Raw genomic sequence first — 21,829 nt, forward strand, 5'->3', positions numbered from 1 at the left:
ATGGAGCTGCCAGCAGGGAATAATGACCTCCAGATGGCAGGAGAAATGAAACCCAGCACTAAAATTTCAGACTTCTGCCCCTGTGAACCCAGAGATGCTCTGTCACCAAATAAGTAGCCCAAAGCAGACTCATTAGCTCAGATCACCAGAGGGAGACAAGATAACAAACACACTGTTAGTGTCTTGCACTCAGTAACATTCTCTCCAGATAATTTGTTTTGTTGTAGTTGACTACTTATATGTAGGATACAAGATGGCAGGCTGGGAGGATGAGGAAGGCTGGCAGGGAAGGAGGGCAAGATGGACAGCCACACTAGGCAGGGTAGGCAGCAGATCTTTCCTCTCTTTGTCCTTGCCCTGACAGGAAATGCTCTTGATTTAGATGGGTTTGTGATGGTGGGGAATTGATGGAGAATTTGGGAAAGTTCCTCACCTTGCTACTGAGATGCTGCTTATGGTAGTGAGCAATTCGATTTCATTAATTATGGAAGATTTTGAACTCCTATCTGCTTGGGTGCTCAGTTTTCACTCCCACCTCCAACCATCTGGGATCCTTCAAGACTGGCTCATGGAACGAAGAGAGAGAAAGCAGCAGCTAGTTTTTCCAGAATATTCCTACTAATCAGGAACATCTCCATTGGGAAGCACTTGTCTTGAGGACAGAGGTAGTGACTGTACAGCAACACACAGCAATATTACAGCATGGAATGAACTAGGAAAATGCTTCTTTTCTATAGGTAGATGAAAGTTATCATAAGGATACAAAGCACCTTAGCCTTTAAAATGCCATGAAAAGGATTCTAACACCATGGCTGTCTGTAAGTGGTACCAGTCTGAGAGAAGGACAAACGGAGGCAACTCTACCAGACTCTAACTTGCTGTAGAGAACAGAATTTCTCTGTGGCAGAAAAGCCACTAACCTGGTACACAACTGCCACATCTTCCCAGCAACAGTACAGAAAAAACTTGCAGAGGTGGAGCAGCCAAACATTGACCAGAAGACTCCAGATGTTCCCCTCCAACCACTGCTGAAGGCAGTAGGACAAATTCCCTCCTTACAGCAGACTTATTCTCCTGTTCTCTAGACATGCCAAAAGGCTGATGAAGCCTTGCTCCCTCTCTCTCTCTTTCTCTCTCTCTCTCCCCCTCTCTCTCTCTCTCACTGCCATAACACAGGAGAGAGGAATAAAAACTACTAAGAATATGGAGCATTGAGGCATCAGCAGTATTTGTGCATTGCAGACCACAGGAACTGAAAGAGGCATTATTACAACAAGAGAGATGTCTGTGCAGGAGTGACATCTATGCAGTGTCCACATCTTTCTGGGCACAGAAGGAAGAAATCAATGTGTTGGGGAGAAAGTACCGTCAGGACATCAGTTTGTTATAGACAAGGAAGGGGGCAGAAGGGCTCCTGCTTGTGGGACATGCACTAAGAAGAAGGGATTTCTGAAAATGTAAAACAAATGTGGAGCCAGTGGAAGTGGGAAGAAAGTAGAACTTGAAACAACTTTGGATGCCTTCTGGAAAAGCCTTGAAAAAGTAGAAATTTTGGCTTGTTTCTCAGGCTCTTTGTGTGAAAATCTCAAGCTATGCTAGGGGAGGTTTAGGCTGGATGTTAGGAAGAAGTTCTTCATAGAAAGAGAGATTGGCCATTGGAATGTGCTGCCCAGGGAGGTGGTGGAGTCACCATCACTGGAGGTGTTTAGGAAGAGACTGGATGGGGTGCTTGGTGCCATGGTTTAGTTGATTAGATGGTGTTGGGTGATAGGTTGGACTCGATGATCTTGAAGGTCTCTTCCAGCCTGATCAATTCAATTCAATTCTATTCAGTTCTATTCCATGCCATTCCCTGCCATTCCCTGCCATTCCATTCTATTCTATTCAGTTTTCCCCTATAGCATTGGATAAGAGGAAGACTAGACCAAGAGAGAAAAAGACATGTCAGAAGGAGTCCTAAACCAAACAGGGAGTGTATAAGAGGCAAAATCAAAGGTCTCTGTGGAAGATGAGACCATGTCCTTGCCAGAGAATACTTTGAGGATGCAAGACAAAAAAACCCCAAACCCAACCAACCCAACAGAAACTCAAATAAACAAATCAATCAAACAAATAGCAACAACAGAACATTGCCAAAAAAAGGAGGGAAAAAAGAGACCTGGCTAAAAAATCATCAGTTGTCTTCCAACATCTTAAAACACAGGGTCTAACAAGTACTGCATAAATCTTCACTTTCCTGAGGCAAAAGCACTTAAAGGGAGAAAAGTATGTGACATGAGAAGAGCTGACACAGTAACACCCCCCACCAAACCCAAACTAACTGCCTTGAGCAGCAGCCCCAAAACAACACCCCCTCTGGTCTATCCTATCCCATCCTATCCTATCCTATCCTATCCTATCCCATCCTATCCTATCCCATCCTATCCTATCCTATCCTATCCTATCCTATCCTATCCTATCCTATCCTATCCTATCCTATCCTATCCTATCCACATCTGCTTTACTGAGGTTCTAAGACTACAACAGAGGGGTGAACTAAATCCAAATGGTTAGACAACCAGACAGTCTCCTGCGCACTAATCACCACCTAGTGCCTACAGGGTTGACTTGTGGTGACTCTGGCTGAGGGGTTTTTGTTTGTTATCTTGTTTAGGCACAAACTAGCTTCTTCTGTGCAACAAACAGTGCAGTAGCAAGGCTTTGGGTTTAGGCAGCGATGAGAGGCAAATAAACACAGGATATAAAGGTCAAAGCTGCCCATGCAAACTATATAGTTATCTTGAATGTCATGCTTTCAGATTCTCTGCTCCCCTCATGTTCAGTGTTCTGCCCTACGAGGAGACTGCCATGCACTGAAAGAAGAGCATAGAATCACAGAATTGTTAGGGTTGGAAGAGACCTCAAGGGTCATCTAGTTTCAACCCCTCTGTCATGGGCAGGGACAACCCACACTAGATCAGGCTGGCCAGAGCCTCATCCAGCCTGGTCTTAAAACACCTCCAGGGATGAGGCTTCTACCACCTCCCTGGGCAACCTCTTCCAGTGTCTCACCACCCTCATGGGGAAGAACTTCTTCCTAACACCCAATCTGAATCTCCCCATTGCTATTTTTTTTTACATTCTCCCTAGTCCTATCATTACCTGACACCCTAAAAAGCCTCTCCCCAGCTTTTTTGCAGGCCCTCTTAAGATACTGGAAGGCTACAATTAGGTCTCCTCAGAGCCTTCTCTTCTCTGTACTGAAGAGCCCCAACTCAGACACAATACACAAGTGAGGAGGGGCATGACAGAATCCCTTTCTGAGTCTCATCCTGATCTCCAGTAATTGAGCCTCAGAGCATGAAGTTCAACATCATTCTCAATATTTTTGTGGTGAATAACAAGAATATCCAGATTTGTTCACATTATCCTCAGGAACACACGAACTGTTTGAGTCTTGCCAAGTTCTTGTCTTTAAATAACTTTCCATGGCAATGAGTTCTACAGCTGTTTATAAACGTATTATATGTATACTGTCTCAATTACACAGAACACTCCTCTGTGTTCTTTATCCCTTCTAAACTTTCCTAGGCTATGGTAAATTCTCTAAGACTCAATGAGAATTTCTGGCACCCTCCAGGGAGAATCAGGCTGGCATATTTGACAAGCTTTCCCATCCCGTTTCATTTTATGCTGTGACATGAAACTTGGGTGTTGCAATCAATACTTATCTGCTTTGCTCTAGACTGGGTTTTATGCTGTGATTACCACTGTAATAACTAAGCTCATTTCTGAGCCAAACATGGGCATCTTCAGACTGTCAGGTGGAATTTGGGAGAATCCAGACTCTATCCAACAATCTTGCTGTGCTGAGGATGCTGGATCAGGAATGAGACACCTGGCAGTGTTACACAACTTTCATGCTCTGTAACTGCTCTAGGAAAACAGCTTCTTTTCTCAGCTGGTTATGCACAACCAGTAATAGCTTCAATTGTTCAACCTTCACCTGAGCCTCATAGGCATCAATATAGCTTTGTGCCCCTGCCACAGCCTCTCAAGCTGCCATTGCACATGGACACCAATCTCACGGCACTTGCCACAGCATCCACCTTGGCAAGGTTTCAGCCACCAATGCCTTGTGGGAAAGGAGCAGAAACATGAATGGGACTGTTTTCTGTTAACTTGAGTACAAGCTCCTCAGGACAGGAGTTGCCTTTTTCTTATGTGCCTATCCACCCAGCCAGGACAACAGGCTTGGCAGTGAGACCTCTGGTAACAGTGAGACCTTGCAAGAAGTGTCCATATTCATATTGCTGTTAACCCAGTTCAAAAGAGGCAACTCTATAAGTTTTCCATTGAGAGGGAGTTTACTGATAGGAATATGAACATACATTAATCTTTATTTTACCCAGGGTGCTCTTTTTCAGTCATCCAGGCATTCAGAATGCCTCTGACTAAGATGGGAAGATGAGGAATGATAAATTTTGGACCCTCTGGACTGTGATCTTAGCAGCTTTTGGGTAGGGAGAAATAGCATTAACTTGTATAAATGTAAGTCAAGAAAGATGTGAAGTAAAACTAAGATGAGCACAAAAGCAAGCACTGTGTACCATCTGTAAACTATCTTTCCCACTAAACCCTCTTCTTGGCTGTGTCAGTTGTTACCTTGGTGCACAGCACAGGGGAACAGAGCAGCTCCTAACATAACTAGCTAAAGATGGGTAGGCTCTCTGTGGTGGCCCATGCAGAACATAAGTGATAAATGATACACAGCACCATTCTGGGACCTTGCCCAGAGTGTGGTGCAACTACTGGAAGTTTCATTGCACTGCACCCAGTAAGGGAAAAATAATCTGTATTTTTGAGGGCCCTGGATCATGTAGGTTATGAGTTAAGGAGAAGAAAAGAACAGGATAGCAGCCACTCCTTGTACAAAGCCACAGAGGGGTGAACCTGGGTTTTGTCCCTTTCAAGAGATGAGAGACTGTAGCATATCCCCTAGACAACCATTTCTGATGCTGACAAGTGTCAACTAGTCTAGAAAAGCATCAATACTCATTCCCACTCTAACTGAAGAAATCCAGTTCAGATGGATGCTATGATATTTCCCATGGTTTACCATCACAGACCAGAGTGGCAAAAGTCCTAGGGCATGTCAGGCTTAATAAACCCACAGCTGTGTCTGGATTCACAGGAAAGGGAAAGGACTGTGACCAGGGGGGTGCTGGTCTGTTGCTGGAAGCTTCAGGTCAGTGATCCCAGAAAAGAGCTCTGCTGGCTGGAGGTGAAGAGCTAATGAAGCTGTTTGTGCTGCTGGGCAATGTCTATTAAACAATCTACTGCTTGTTAGACCAGGTTGCCAGTGTCCTATGGCATAATTGCCTGCCAGATAAGGAAGAAAAGGGTCTGCCTGTCTCTCCCCAACTGCTCTGTTTAAACTCAGGCAGTCATCTGAAGGGCAGAACTAGACTGGATATTAGAAAGAAATTCTTTACAGTGAGGGTGATGAGACACTGGAACAGGTTGCCCAGGGATGTTGTGGATGATCCCTCCCTGGAGTTGTTCAAGGCCAGGTTGGACAAGGCCTTCAGGAGCCTGGTCTAGCAGAAGGTGTACTGGTCCATGGTGGGGGGAATGGAACTGGGTAATCTTTAAGGTCCCTTCCAACTCAAACTATTCCAGGCAATCAGCATCAGAACAAGAGGACACAGTTTCAAGCTGCACCAGGGGAGGTTTAGACTGGATGTTAGGAAGAAGTTCTTCATAGAAAGAGTGATTTGCCATTGGAATGGGCTGCCCAGGGAGGTGGTGGAGTCACCATCATTGGAGCTGTTTAGGAGGAGACTGGATAGGGTGCTTGGTGCCATGGTTTATTTGATTAGGTGGTGTTGGATGATGGGTTGGACTCGATGATCTTGAAGGTCTATTCTATTCTATTCTATTCTATTCTGTTCTATTCTACTCTACTCTACTCTATTCTACTCTATTGTACTCTATTTTCTATGATTCTGTGATCTGAAGAGGAGTGAATGGAAGTGGAGATCAAGCACACCTCTCCTGCTTTCATTAAATCAAAGCTGATCTGTATTGTCATTCACCAGCAGAATTACCACAATATTTCCCCCCCTTACCTACCTTCCTCCCAGGTGTCAGTGCTACAGCTGACAGCCCCATCCACACTTCAGCTAACTGGGTGAGGAGAAGGCTTTTTCCTATGGGTTGTTTCAAGGCTTGAGGACTTCTAGCTGATGTGAGAGAAATGCCTAGCTGAATGGCTCATTGAAGGACCAGGAAGGAAGTGATACAGCATTTTATAAAGCATTTCTTTTTGACTTCCCAGATAGGCAGATGAGTGGGCTACGATCACTCCTGAGGCCCAGCAGCATCTAAATGAACTATCATATGCATCCCTGCCTTCTTTGCATAAGTAGCAACACTGCTTTCCCTTTGCATTTGTATCTTCCACTTTCCAGCCAACAAGAAATAAATAATTTCTTTGGCCCTGACTCAAGTGATTAGCCAACAAGCACTATTGATGAAGCCAGTGAATGAAAGAAACAGCAGACAAATTTGCTAATGAACTCCTTGAGGAGACTGCAGAAAGAAAAAGTAATTTGGCCTTCTCACCCCCCCTCCCCACCCCCAATGCTGCTTTAATTTCACAACCTGTCCATTAAAACCTCCTACACGAGCTCAATAATGCTCATTCTTCTGACTCTGCAGTCACAAGTTTAACCATAAAAAAACTCCAGGGAGAGAGATATATTTTAGAAGCCTTTACAGTGATGTAAAACAGCTCTTTGATGCATGGCAGTTGTCTTCAAAACCAGCATAAATGGAGCCAAAATGCCCCACAGACCTGGAAAAAGGAGATTCCAAGATGAGATGTCTTTCCAGCTGCAGCAGCTCTGGAATGGATTTGGAATTCATGTTAATCATCAACCTCAAGGAAAACACTTCAAAGAAGCCCTTCTGTCCCTCATTTTAGGACAAGTGCCTTATTGGGCTACATGTTGCTCAAAGATGTTTGCCTGAAAGAAGTTCCTCTGTACCCATGAAAGACAGCAGATGGGTTGAGAGGACAATGAGCAGTGAGACATGGAGGTCACAGACCTACAGACTTCCTGCCCCTCATCCCTGGCTCTACTTGTTTAGAAAGGGATGCTTGGCAGACATCCCTGTAGAGGGGAGGACAGAGGATGGATTGCAATGGGCTCAATGCGATGGTGCTGAGGGATGCTAATAAAGCAACACCCCTGAGATACACAGCACAGGAGATAAAGTGTGAAGGAACATGTTTGGAAACTGAACATGTTGGGAAACTGAATCCAGGAAAACTGACCCAAGAATCATAGCAAGGTTGGGATTCCCCCTCAGTTTAAGAAGGACATCAAGACACTTGAACGTGTCCAGAGAAGGGCAACAAGGCTGGGGAGAGGCCTTGAGCACAACCCCTACGGGGAGAGGCTGAGGGAGCTGGGATTATTTAGCCTGGAGAAGAGGAGGCTCAGGGGAGACCTTATTGCTCTCTGCAACTACCTGAAGGGTGGTTGTAGCCAGGAGGGGGTCTCCCAGGCAACCAGCACCAGAACAAGAGGACACAGTCTCAAGCTGTGCCAGGGGAAGTTTAGGCTAGAGGTGAGGAAAAATTCTTCACTGAGTGAGTTGTTAGCCATTGGAATGTGCTGCCCAGGGAGGTGGTGGAGTCACCATCCCTGGAGGTGTTCAAGAGGGGATTCATCGTGGCACTTGGTGCCATAGTCATGAGGTTTGTGGTGACAGGTTGGAATTGATGATCTTTGAGGTCTCTTCCAACCTTGGTGGTGATTCTGTGATTCTCCAGTCACATTGCTCACCAGAAGGGATAGCCAGAATGAAGATTTGCCCTGAGGAGCCTTTTCAAAAGGCAGAAAAGAAGTCTGTTTCTGATACAATGGAGTAGGTGGTGCAACTGGAAAGAAAAACCCAAACAGCCACAAAGCACAAACGTACAATCAAAGTAACAAGGCAAGCATCCACTTAATACTGCTCTGATCAATGCATCTCATGATCTCATGAGAAAAAAGAAATCATCTCAGAGTTTTCATGGAGATTTAAGCTAGTAGCCTTGTAATGCTCTTAACTTCAACAATGTTATGCTGTGCTTACAGACTATGTAATGAGTATCTCCTACTTGAACACGAGAAGTTAGATGGAGGACTGAAAGACTAGTGCAGTAGTCAGATGGAATATTGGATAGGAAATAATCTTGGGAGCAGAAATGGCAGAGTGAAAAGATTCTATATATGTAATTAAAGGTTTAAAAAAAAGGAAGGTTCTGTTTCCCTATATATGCAAATGGTGCAGTCATGCACAATATTGAAAAGAGCAGAGGAGGAAAGACAGGTGGTGACAATGATACCACAGAGTGCTAGTGTTCCCCTCATCAGCTTTGCTCCTCTCATCTTTTCCTGGCAGTCTTTCCCCATCTTCCTTCTTTTGGTATTGCAAGAAATGGGCCAGAAATACAAATGGCATATCTGGCTTTCAGACACATGAGCATTCAGAAGGTCTGTGGTTTGGCTGAAGGGATGGGACAGGAAATCTGAGGAACCCCAACCTGAACCACAGGCTCCAAACCCAGGAGCTGCTGGATGCAGCCCTTGGATTGAGCTCTGTTCCACTGTGTGATTTTACTTGCACTCTCCAACCTTCTTTCTGCAATGCTCTCCCTTTTCCTGGATGCTGAATTACAGTAGATATCTTGACTGTCAGTAGCACAGCTGGTACCCTGTCTACCTAAAAACCTCTTTAACCCTTTACAAGCATGTGAGTATCACAGAAGCCTATTAATATGGAGCTAATCAAATGCTCTGAATATCTAAACATATGATGGCAAAAGAAATCAGATAAAGAGTTCTCCTTTCCTCAAAGGATATGATACAGAGGAAGGAAAAACTATCTCTGTTCCCATCCTACTAATAAATCTTCAGGGGATGAAGGTTTCCTGGCAACCCAAGGTGCTAACCCCATGGAGTCTGACTACTGAAAGGATATTCTCCTTCCAAGCTTGCCACATCCTTGAGAGTGAAGGGCACAGTTAGACAGCAGAACAAAGCTGTTGAGTTGTACTTTATTCTGTCTCCACCCTACTCTTCACTCATCTTGCAGATCAAATGCCTTCTTTATTCACCTCACAAGACACAGCAAGACTGTCTGCCAAAGTAGACAGTAATATGAAATCAACTGTTTGCCTCTCCCTTTTAAGGTAAATCACTGGGAAGCACATTCCATAGGTTTTGGAAAGAACTTCTTCTATTTAATATCTGATCAGAAATCCTTTCCCCTCTCTCTTGGCACCAGCAATGTTTTGCCTTCACTACCATGCTGTGCATTACTAGCAGTAAAGACTGGGGCAACCAGATGAAGACTAAAATGAAACAGAATTACAGGTCCAGTTCTGCAGAGCATCTACTGAAGTAATTTCATTCATTTCCTCAGATGGCCTGGTTATCCTGCCTGGAAACTCACACCGCAAAACAAGCTTGCACTGCATTTGAGATTCTTGCCACGTTTTTCACAGCTGCCTATATTGCTACTGAAATGTTCTGTTGATGTTGGAAGAGAAAGGAAACTACTGCACAGTTCACAAATCATCAGTACAGCTGAGTCCAGTTTGGTGTCTTACCTGTTGGAGTGAGATGTCTCCAGGTGATGACAGGCTCAGGACGCCCATTCGCCATGCAAACCAGGGTCACGTTGCTGCCCTCATTCACGGTGATGTCCGAGGAGATGTTGGAGATCTTTGGTGGAACTGTGAAGACAAGAAAATTTGATCTGGTTACCCAGGCAGCCTGACTCGTTAACCTGTCCACATATTAACTACAGGCAGCCACAGACTCCTTTCCCAGGCTGTGCTCCTCATTACTGCCTTGGTTTCTGAAATTGTGTCAGGAGAATATATGGCACTGCTTCAAGGACCTGTAGGTAGAAATGACCTTTGCTGCAGCTGGGATGCTTCATGCTTGGATATGTGTGGGTGCCTTCATAACATAACCTCAAAGAACTCAATGGCACCAAGCTGTGTGGTCCAGTTGACATGATGGAGGGAAAGGATACCATCCAGAGGGACTTAGACAGGCTTGAGAGGTGGGTTCAAACCAACTTCATGAAGTTCAACAAGGGCAAGTGCAAGGTCCTACACCTGAGTGGGAGCAATCCCAAACACAGAATCACAGAATCACTAAGGTTGGAAGAGACCACAAAGATCAAGTCCAACCTGTCACCACAGACCTCATGACTAAACCATGGCAGCAAGTGCCACGTCCAATCCCCTCTTGAACACAAATATAGGCTGTGTGAGGAGTGTCACTTGACCATGGTTTAGTTAGTCATGAGGTGCTGGGTGAGAGGTTGGACTTGATGATCTCTGAGGTCTTTTCCAACCTTATTGATTCTGTGATTTAAGAGCTCGCCAGGACTAGAAAGTTGTTAAGCTCATTTCTATTGCAACTGCTGTGACAAAGCAGGGACATGTGCCATGGCTAACGGGAATTTGCTGAAGGAAGGCACAACAACCACAGCAGGAAGGTCTCTGCAATATCTTTCAGCCAAGAGGGATCCCCCCATGGGCTGCCTGCAGTAGGTAGCATCTGGCTTGACTTCACTTCACATGGTATAGCACTAAAAACATGGTAGCATCTAAAGATTCACAGGAGCAGCCACATCTCAGGCAACAAAGCTGGTGAGGGATTTGGAGCACAAACCCTAGGAGGAGAGGCTGAGGGAGCTGGGGTTGTTTAGCCTGGAGAAGAGGAGGCTCAGGGGAGACCTTATTGCTGTCTACAACTACCTGAAGGGAGGCTGTAGCCAGGTGGGGGTTGGTCTCTTCTGCCAGGCAACCAGCACCAGAACAAGAGGACACAGTCTCAAGCTGTGCCAGGGGAGGTTTAGGCTGGATGTTAGGAAGAAATTCTTCATAGAAAGAGAGATTTGCCATTGGAATGTGCTGCCCAGGGAGGTGGTGGAGTTACCATCACCGGAGGTGTTTAGGAAGAGACTGGATGGGGGCACTTAGTGCCATGGTTTAGTTGATTAGATGGTGTTGGGTGATAGGTTGGACTCGATGATCTTAAAAGTCTTTTCCAACCTGGTTAATTCTATTCTATTCTATTCTACTCTACTCTACTCTACTCTACTCTACCCTACCCTACCCTACCCTATCCTGTCCTATCCTATTCAGGATCCATAAAGACCTTCCATGCTAACAGAGTTTGTGTCACAGGACCAAAGTGAGCATGCTGGGACCTGAACAGGTAGCTTCCAGAGTGGAGCATGTCAGCATATTGGCCACCAATCAGACCAGGCTGTTGTAGTTCCTCCTCTCTCCCGGCTGTTGTAGTTCCTCCTCTCTCCCATCTATTTCACGCTTCCACTTTTCACCCGCTGGAGGTGGCGTGGGAATTTGACTAAAAAGGAATCTTCCAAAAGTTTGTTTATCTTTTTACAGCTTTAGCTTCCAAATTTGTGTGTAGTGAGGAATGAAACAACATCATTTTCTGGTTTGCTAACCACAGAGTAAACAGACAGCAACCTCCCCTCTCCCCTCCCTCCCCCACCCCGCCTTGGCAGGAGTAGCTGATGGTCCTTCTGAGGAAAAGCTGCCTATGAGCTAGGTGGGAAAAAGGAAATGAAGCCTGAAGAGAGTACCTCACCACTTCCAGCTCTGTTACTGGATTCAGTGGGATACTGTTTACATCCTACAATTAATTAGCACCTCTCTGTATTCCCCAGACTCATGGTCAGTGCTTCAGCATCTATGGCCATGGGATCCCCTTGGAGGAAGAGGAGCTTCTGAGCAGGAACAGGTCTTTTCCAACACAACAAGGCAGACATGGCTGATCCAACAGGCTCACTGACCTAGGCAAGGAGGGACTTAAGACAGGCACATTTGGGGAAGGATTGCCATAACCTGGGAAGAAGAAGTGACAGCATGGAGAGCAGTGAGGAAGCAACTGGAAACCAAAAATAACCAGGCAAGGTTTTCACACACCCCTTGCAAAAGCAGGACAGCTGGGAGCCATTTCAAATGCCTGTGCATCGAAGCAAGTACCATGGTTAAAAAAACCACACAAATATGCAGGGCTATAAACCATGTGGGATGGATTCAGGCTTTTCAGGAAAGAGGTTGGAAAGGGAAGGAAATGAAGAGTGCTCTCTGCAAAGGAATGGCTTCAGTGAACTCAGCTCTGAGCAGTGAACTAGCTGCAAGCTTAGGTGTAAGGATCAGAGGATATCACAGTCTCACACCTGCTGGCTGGTGTCTGCTACCAACCATTTGATTAAGTGCCTCAAAGACAAAGGAAACTGCACAACCACGAGGGACTTCAACCACACTGGTATTTGCTGCAAGGGTGAAAACAGTCCAGGAGATGTGGGGGTCCAACATTCAACTTTCTCCTCACCTCGAGCCTAAGCTTCCCCTGGCACAGCTTGAGACTGTGTCCTCTTGTTCTGGTGCTGGTTGCCTGGGAGAAGAGACCAACCATCCCCTGGCTACCACCTCCCTTCAGGTAATTGTAGACAGCAATAAGGTCTCCCTGAGCCTCCTCTCCTCCAGGCTAAAATGGCAAGGGATGGTTGGGCAAAAGGTTGCAGTGACACCCAGAAGATCCTGGTCCTGAGGGGTTTATTCTCAGCAACCCTTCTTCCAGCAGTCTGGGAGCTGTGATAACACAACACAACCCACATGTGGGAAAAAATAATAAGGTTGAAGCTTCTCATTTTAAGACCATACTTAAAAGGTGTGTGCAAAGTAATGACAAGTGCCAAGGAGGTGATGCTAACTGTTGCTGGTGCTGACAGTTTTGGCATTTTAACATGCTGGCTTGACACCTTGAAAATTAAAAGTTGCTGACTTTTTATCTGAGTTAAATTACTGTCCACTAAGATCCAGTCATTTTTAATGCTAGCTGGCTTTGGATTCTAAGTAAATGAAGCCAAACCAGGTTTTAAATTCACAGGGAAATTATTTCCTGCCCTATTCTCCCTTCTCTCAGCCTTTCCTTGCCCTCTGACCGAGGTGGCAGCTGAAAGAAACCAGCCGTTACACTCCTAACAGGATTTCAGCCTTGGATGCCATTTTCTCCCTCATCTGAAAAAGTGGCAAGCCTGATAGGACCATCTGGACATATGCTTCTCCTCCTGGACATTTGGTCAGCATGGTCAGATCTGTTTGTATGTGCAAAGTTTAATTGATCCTTTGCAAACTAAAATGACTTGATGGCTTTGGAAAGTGGCAGGGTGCACATAACCTAACTGAACCTCTGCTGCTGATGCCCTATAGTGGCTTTTGCTGCTCTCTCCTCAGCTGTTTCATCTGGCATTGGACTGTTCTGCTAGGACTGTCCTACAGCTCAATCTGCTGAGCCAAGCTGCACCAGGGGAAGTTTAGGCTGGAGGTGAGAAGAAAGTTCTTCAATGAGAGAGTCGTTAGCCATTGGAATGTGCTGCCCAGGGAGGTGGTGGAGTCATCATCCCTGGAGGTGTTCAAGAGGGGATTGGATGTGGCACTTGGTGCCATGGTTTAGTCATGAGGTCTGTGGTGACAGGTTGGACTTGATGATCTTTGAGGTCTCTTCCAACCTTGTTGATTCAACTTGATTCTATTCTATTCTATTCTATTCCATTCCATTCCATTCCATTCCATTCCATTCCATTCCATTCCATTCCATTCCATTCTTCTAGGCAAAAACACAGCCTGTAGACCCTCAATAGGGGAGGCACTACAGCCTTACAGCACATTCACATACTCAGCCTAACAACTTGTCCTTTCAGAGAACACCAGGCTGGTGCTGGACCCTTCTGGTTTCAGGGACTATGGCTCTCTGGTACCACTGAAAAAGATAAAATCACCAGATTGGTTTCCTTCCTTTCATCATAAATATAATATGGGATAACCATTGCCCCGTGCTTAAGATACCTGGATAAGGCAGGGATCAGAGACTGACATGAAACAGCATAGAGTACCCCACTGCTCCATCCCTGGAGAGGTAGGATGCCCTGCACATGCCAGGGACAGATTCTGGAGAGATGGAAATGAGCTCTGAGAAGAATGGCTTCAAACTCATATATGTGTTTGTTCTACATTCCACTTCTACAGCACAAAGCTGATGCCAGCTCAGCATCTCACCTCATGTGTCACTGACAGTAAGTAAAAAATCCCCAAAGCAGCCATTCTCCTTGAGAAGCTCACATTGGAAGAGCAGAAGGCCTGCAAGGCAGGAAGAAGAAGAGGGGAGACATGCTGTGGGGCACCCTGGAATGGAAGTGCAGGGGGGCAGGGAGGCAGCAGGGCAGGAGGGCTGCAAGGGCAGAGCTGGTGTGGGAATTCAGGTCCCAGGCAAGGTACAGTGATAGAGCCATGCAGGACAGGCACTTGCAGAACCTGCTTGCACCAAGCCCATCCTAGGTAATCGCTGTCAATCCTTCACTTTTATGACAACTGCAACGCACATTAATTTAAATAATAAGAAAGACCGAGACATGACAAATAGAGCACACTCCCCCAGTGCAATCACTGTTGCTCTTGAGATGAAAGCAAGTGATTTGTTTCCACAAAACATTACTGTGTCTCAAAAACACCCACTAGAGCAGTTATTACCAACCAAGGGCCGCACACAGGAGGCAGCAAGGAAACTGCAAACAAGAGAACGCACAAACATCTGCTCGTGTTATCCTTGTCTTTTATGACCAAAACCTTCAGAGCTCAAAACTGCTCCTGAGATATTTACCGGGGATCTTGTGGGCAGGCTGAATCAGCTTTATCATTCAAGGCTTTGAAAGCAGGCAAGGAGTAGTGCTACACCCCTAATCTTCCAGTAAATCAGCCAGCCCAATGGCTAAGAGATGTGAATCCGCATCCAGGAGGTCAGCTCCCAAGTACTTTTTGAGGGGTGTGATGGGGGATTGAACAAGAAAGCATCAAGGCCACCCTGACTGAAGTTGTGCAGGGCAAGAGGTTCAGGTTGGGCATTAGGAAAAATTTCTTCACAGAAAGGGTTATAAAGCACTGGAACACATTGCCCAGGGAAGTGGTGGAAACACCATCCTTGGAGGTATTTAAAAGATGTGGTGCTTAGGGACATGGTTTAGTGATTGTGCCTTAGCAGTGGTGGTGGAGTTGCTAGCTCTAGGCAAGCAATTGGACTTTATGATCTCAAAGGTCTCTTCTAACCTCAACAGTTCTATGATTCTGTGGTATAACCAGCAAAACTTCTGAAGACCTTTTCCTAACTTAGTTTAAACTGGAACTGACCATACCACAGCTCCCAGACAGTTCAGATACAGAATCACAGAATCACCAAGGCTGGAAAAGACCTCAAAGATCATAAAGTCCAACCTGTCACCAGAGACCTCCTGACTAAACCATGGCACCGAGTGCCACATCCAATCCCCTCTTGAACACCTCCAGGGATACCTTCATTTTCATCAGCTCATCTGTGCAGCACAGCCACAGAGTGGCAGGAATGGGAACCTCTGCTCAGCAGAAGTGGTACTTGTACACAAGGATTATTTACAGGCATAGGGAACAGCTTCTGCATTGGTTGCACTCTGCTTTCATGATGCTTCACGCGAGACCTTGGTGCAAGAGGAGGGTAGTTTTGTGAGCAAGGGCAATAAACACGGGATTAGGAACCCAAATTGCATATGGTAGAATGAAAAACACAGAGGGACATGAAGATCTAGTTAGAAGATGGCTCTGAGCTATCTCCACACACCTGACATGAAATTCACAGTCAGGTGGCCCTACTGCTCCCCTTGGGCAAACAGAGCTTAGCACAAGACCCTTAGATGCATTTTAATACCATGGAGCAGCTACTTCCCACTCTGAAATTACAAGCTTGCTTAACAGTTAGGTATTTTGCCAAAAAGCCCCCAATGACATTAAAAAAATCCTCCAGAGCTCTTATTCCCACCCTACAGACCTAAGATACAACTACAGGTATTTACTCCCTCCAAGACACAAAAGCAAACAGTATGGAAAATTCCTAAGCAAGCCCATAAGCTCCATGTAAATGTTCTTTCTAACTGCTTGCCCCAAGAAGGGCACCTTGGATACAAATGGAGAAAGGCACCATAACCCCTTCCATATATCCTCATTAGCTGCTTCTCCAGCCTATTTACCTTCCTCTCTATAGGCAAGCAGGACCCCCATCTGTTGGAGAAAATTAAGACTCCCATCCACTAATTCACAGAGGCCCCTGGTTTTCAGGGCAAAAAGAAAACACCAGGACTTCTCCCCAAAGTCAAAGGAACTTTCCAACCACTAAAGCCCTCCGCAGGTGCCTATCAATTAGCCTCAAGAGTTCTCATTTCCTTGTCCCCAGCTCCCAATTAGCAGCACTTTGCAACAAACACAAAGAAGGTAATAAGCCCAAGGCAGGAGGCAAGGGGGATGCTGACCATCATAAGGCCCCTGAATGCTTTAGAGCTGCCACCTTGCTCACCATTATTAGGGTTCCTTTCCTGGGGCAATTAATTGGCAGCAAATTGGCCTCATTAGTCATTGTTTAGTTAAAGTGTTTAGTAGGGAGAGAAGGGCCTAAAGAAGGGACTGAGCTGCTAAACACAACTAAATGGTTTAATTTCCCTCTTATGTGTGCAGCAGGCTAATCACAGCTCTTTACAACCATAACGAGAAACAGCTTGTTGCTGCTTAGGTGCGCAAAGGGAGCAAGCTGAGGGCTGGAAAGTAAGATCCAGACACCCTTTGGGATGCTGCATGCTAATGTTTCTGAAGCACTTTGCAGACAAAATGTGACATGAGACCCAAGATGTGTTTTTCACGGTCTAATTCATGTCACAGCGCCACAGCCTCAGCCAGAGGGAGACGAAGTTGTCACCAGGGCAGGAGGGCAGAGAGTGAAGTTGTTGAACTTCATTAAAGAGAGTGGACTCTGAAACATCCTTCTGGCCTTCTGCTCTGCTAGTCTTGCTTCACTCTGCCAGGGTATCTCTTGGCATTAAAGCTCCTGGTGAAGTAGAGGTGAATACTGAAGGCTTGGTTTTGGTTTTCAAGCCCCTGGGAACCAACAAGCTCTCGATACACAGTACAGTGTTTTTAGAAGGTGTATAAATTGCTTCTTTCCATTGTCTCAAAGGGAGTGCCTTGCCACATCCTTCAAGGAACAATCTATCCCAGAGAGAGAATGGGAACCACTTCAGAGATCTAGAGTTCTCAACCCTACACTGGTCTGCCCCAGCATGGCAGATTTCCACCCAAGCATCATTGCTGATGCCAAGAGAGGAGGCGCTGAAGGGGACATAGGCTGCAAGCTTGGGCCTTGCATCTTGGTGAGCTTCCCCCCATTGTGTAGCTGAGCCTCACTCACTGAGCTATCACACAGGAAATTATGTTAACCCAGATGGGGACTGCATGTATTGCACTGCCTGGGAGCAGAGAAGCAGACAGGATGCTGTAAATCAAAGCCATGTGGAAAGCCTTCCCAGTTTGCTGAGCTGGGTACCATGTCAGAGCTCACTGCATTTCACAGTAAGAGCTGAGAAGCCAAACAACTTTATCCAAAGGAAGGCTCTGCCTCATTCAATCACCAGTTTTCTGGACTATTTTTCTGCATTAAATTGCATGGGAAACACTTCCAGTACATTGTTTCTTAGTAGAGATGAGCATGGAGTGTCAACCTGTTGAACTGTCCCAACTATGAGCTCTTGGAAAAGTCAGCACAGAACTGAGCTCTGTTGCTTAGACCTCATTCTTACTAATTTTACTTTTTAAAAACTTATCTCCATTGAATTTTCAAGAGAGAAATTATTTCACTTCCTGACTTTAGAGAGAAATGGAGAGAAAAATAATAGCTTGTATCTCAAGCCAACCTTGTGTTTCAGTGCACTAATGTGACATTGTGGGGCAAGGATAAAAGCTCCTGCTCGTAGCTTACCACCTCGGCTTTAGAATAGAATAGAATAGAATAAACCAGGTTGGAAAAGACCTTTGAGATCATCCAGTTCAATCTATCATCCAACACCTTCTAATCAACTAAATCATGGCTCCAAGCACCCCATCCAGTCTCTTCCTAAACACCTCCAGTGATGGTGACTCCACCACCTCCCTGGGCAGCACATTCCAATGGCCAATCTCTCTTTCTATGAAGAACTTTTTCCTAACAGCCAGCCTAAACCTCCCCTGGCACAGCTTGAGACTGTGTCCTCTTCTGCTGGTGGTTGCCTGGGAGAAGAGACCAACCCCCACCTGGCAACATCAGTGTTTTACCCTAAAGCAGTTCCAGCTCCAAGACTGAGCCCCAGCCATGGTCAGATGCTGATAGCATTTCACCCACACATGGCTTTTTAGAGTCCTCCCACCAAGCACAAGGTCATGAACCCACTTTGTGCAGCCCAGGAGAGCAGGTTCTCTGTTGCATGCTTAGCATGTAAATGAAAGCCCAAAGCACAAGTCAGGCGTATGCCTGATATCCCATTATCACCAGATTTAGACCTCTGGATTTAAAGTATGGGTTCTTTGCTGCAAAACTTCTTTTTCTTTTCTATTAACATATCAAATTTATGCCAGGACTGCAGTGATCCACTTATCTGCAGTTCATCTCTTTAAAGGACAGCTCTGCACATTTGCCATTCCTGCTGCTCAGGCTCTTTCCGCTTGTAAAACTATCTGCAAAGGCTTTATGGCTAACCCTCCTAGAGAGGCCTGCTGTGAAAACACAGCCTTCTTCACAGGACATGTGTAAACAACAACAGAAGTGCTTGCTGCTCTAATCCCCAGGGATTAACCCTTGGAATGCCACCTAATTTCAAGCACTTTAAGGACTGCCGATGAATACAGCTTTTGGTCTCTGCTTCAAGTGTATTTATATACTCCCCCAGACCTTTTATTTGCTCTCTACAACTACCTGAAGGGAGGTTGTAGCCAGGAGGAGGATGGTCTCTTCTCCCAGGCAACCAGCACAAGAGGACACAGTCTCAAGCTGCGCCAGGGGAAGTTTAAGCTCAAGGTGAGGAGAAAGTTCTTCACAGAGAGAGTTGTTAGCCATTGGAATGTGCTGCCCAGGGAGGTGGTGGAGTCACCGTCCCTGGAGGTGTTCAAAAAGGGATAGGACGTGGCACTTGGTGCCACGGATTAGTAATCATGAGGTGCTGGATGACAGGTTGGACTTGATGATCTTTGAGGTCTTTTCCAACCTTGTTGATTCTATGATTCTATGATCACCAATGCAACTTGTCACCCAAGACCTCATGATTACTAATCCATGGCACCAAGTGCCACGTCCTATCCCTTTTTGAACGCCTCCAAGATGACTCAGAATTTCAAGAAGGAGAGGAAGTTAAGTTTAGCTAACACCCCACTTTGGATGAAGATAACATTGTCCATCATGCAGGAGAAACAGAGCCAGGCTCTTCTGTTGGTTGGTTATTTGTTTGTTTTCAGATCTTATGCTGCTGCTTATGTTCAGCTCACTAGGGACAGAAGGTACAACTGAACAGGCTTCAAGAACCACCCAATGGACATACACACACAGAGACTGAAAAGGAAAGGCAGCTCTCTCCAAACCACGTTCTCAGATTCCTTTAGCTGCCCATGGTTATTCCCACAGCCCCTGTGATAAGTTAGAGAGTGGTGAATACAACGCTCGAAGTGTCTTGTGCATGTCACACAGCCGAGGATCTGGCTCAGTTTCAACTGAGACAGCCAGCTTCTCAATGACAAGCCTCTCACTCAAATCAAATGCATCTGGTACATGTGGAACATCTTTTATTCGCAGGATTTCCTCCCTTACATGAAAAATGGAGCAGGATGGTTTGTTCTAACCATTTTTTTCAAGATTGCTTTGAGGCTTCTAGGGGAGCTGAGTGCTCAGCATTCTGGTTTTTCTTCCAGTCAAAAGGTATAAAGAACAAAACTAATAATCCCATACTTGGACTTGTACATGCTTTGGATAAAATTCACTCTGGTGTTAAGAGTGGAGAAGAGTATAAAGTACTGCACACTGTCCTTGCTCTACAACTCTGCTCTCCAGTAGAAAAACACTGCTGTTTCCCCAGCAAAAGGATTCACTTTGTTGAGCTCAGCAAGTGATGAACAATCTGTAACACAAGCCACCAGAGCTGCTTCACCAAGTAGTCAGATCAGCAGTCAGAAGACTAATGTCCTAGCAGCTGCCTCTTCTGATGCTGAAAGCCCCACCAAAAACATTTCAAGCAAGAGTGAACCTGAAATACATGCCCATCTCCAAAAAAAACCAAACAACCCCACAAATATTGTGCATGAAAAAGACTGAAAGTGCAACTCTGCAATTTTTTAGCTCAGCACATTCCTGCACTGTCACTAGTGCTGGATCCACAGCACTTGCAGCTATGAAATGTCAGCTGTGAGACCTTCAGTTGTTAGCCATTGTTGAGCTTGGTGATAGCTGTGGAGGCATATTTCCTGAAGGCCAGGGTGTTATCATCAGCCATCCGAGAAGGGAAAGCCAAAGAGTTCATGGCAAAGAATCCCTTCTGTCAGAAATGCTCATCCACACAAGTCTGATCCAGCAGAAAAGAGGGAAAAACCAACACAATAGTCTTGAAGTAAAGGCTCCTTCAAACAAAGCAAGAAACTGTCTAGAGCTGAGATGTGATTTTGGTGATCTCCTCCCCACAAATCAAGAGCTAAGGTTTCTTGTGGAGGAGAGTTCCCTGCCAGAAGAGAGGGCTCTGTTTTGGTTCAGCCACACGCAGCAGCACCTTGACTTCTTGGAAGATTCCCCCAGTTTCCTTTCCAAGCTTTGCTATGTGGCAAAGATGTGCTGTAAACATGAAGACAACCACAAGGGAAGGGAGGGATGGATTCCAAGAGCTTTGCTCTGTAAACACAATCCTGGTGCCATTTCAATTACAGGAAAAACTTTCTCAGACTGTCAGGCATGACGCTTATTCCTCGTAGCCCAAAGCTTTACCAAGACACATAAAAACACTGGCTGTCTCTATTCCCCCAGTGGAGGGCAAGTCTGTCTTCTTCAAAATGGACAGATGTTTTGCTTGCCTCACATTGGAATGTGGAGCACATCCCTATGAGGAGAGACTGAGAGAAGCTAGGGTTGCTTAGCCTGGAGAAGAGGAGGCTCAGAGGAGACAACTCCTCCTCAGAGGAGGACAACTGCCTGAAGGGAGGCTGTAGCCAGGTGGGGGTTGGTCTCTTCTCCCAGGCAACCAGCACCAGAACAAGAGGACACAGTCTCTAGCTGTACCAGGGGAGGTTTAGGCTGGATGTTAGGAAGAAGTTCTTCACAGAAAGAGTGATTGGCCATTGGAATGGGATGCCCAGGGAGGTGGTGGAGTCACCATCACTGGAAGTGTTTAGGAAGAGACTGGATGGGGTGCTTGGTGCCATGGTTTAGTTGATTAGATGGTGTTGGGTGATAGGTTGGACTTGATGATCTCAAAGGTCTCATCCAACCTGGTTAACTCTATCCTATCCTATCCTATCCTATCCTATCCTATCCTATCCTATCCTATCCTATCCTACCCTATCCTATCCTATTCTACTCTATCCTATCCTATCCTAATCTATTCTAATCTATTCTACATGAAGAAGAATGCAAAGGAGGAGACAAACAGCCCCACTCTTCATAAACCCAAGAGAAAAAGCAGGACCCACATAACACTGTGCAAACTGAAAAGGAATAGAAGTGTAATCAATATAGTTAGGGAAACTGATGGATGATAGGGATCCACTCATTCACTTTCCATTCTGACTGTCATGATAGGCTGGAGCCTGAAAAAATGATTTCCTGAAAGTACAAGGAGTGATGAAAAACCAAAAATGAAGAAACTTTGCATCAGAATGCAATGA

General features: G+C 45.6%; 1 protein-coding gene across 2 annotated transcripts in view; it reads right to left on the reverse strand.

Annotated features, from left to right (window-relative positions):
* Positions 1-21,829, reverse strand: part of LSAMP (limbic system associated membrane protein) — a 396,186-nt gene that overhangs the window by 130,220 nt on the left and 244,137 nt on the right. For both annotated transcript variants that reach the window (XM_009908127.2, XM_009908134.2), the window contains exon 3: positions 9,647-9,772. In XM_009908127.2, coding sequence (XP_009906429.1) covers positions 9,647-9,772 — 126 coding nt within the window. The remainder of the gene's footprint in view (positions 1-9,646; positions 9,773-21,829) is intronic.

The sequence above is a fragment of the Dryobates pubescens genome, chromosome 8 (genome assembly GCF_014839835.1).
Source record: "Dryobates pubescens isolate bDryPub1 chromosome 8, bDryPub1.pri, whole genome shotgun sequence".
Classification (NCBI taxonomy): Eukaryota; Metazoa; Chordata; class Aves; order Piciformes; family Picidae; genus Dryobates; species Dryobates pubescens.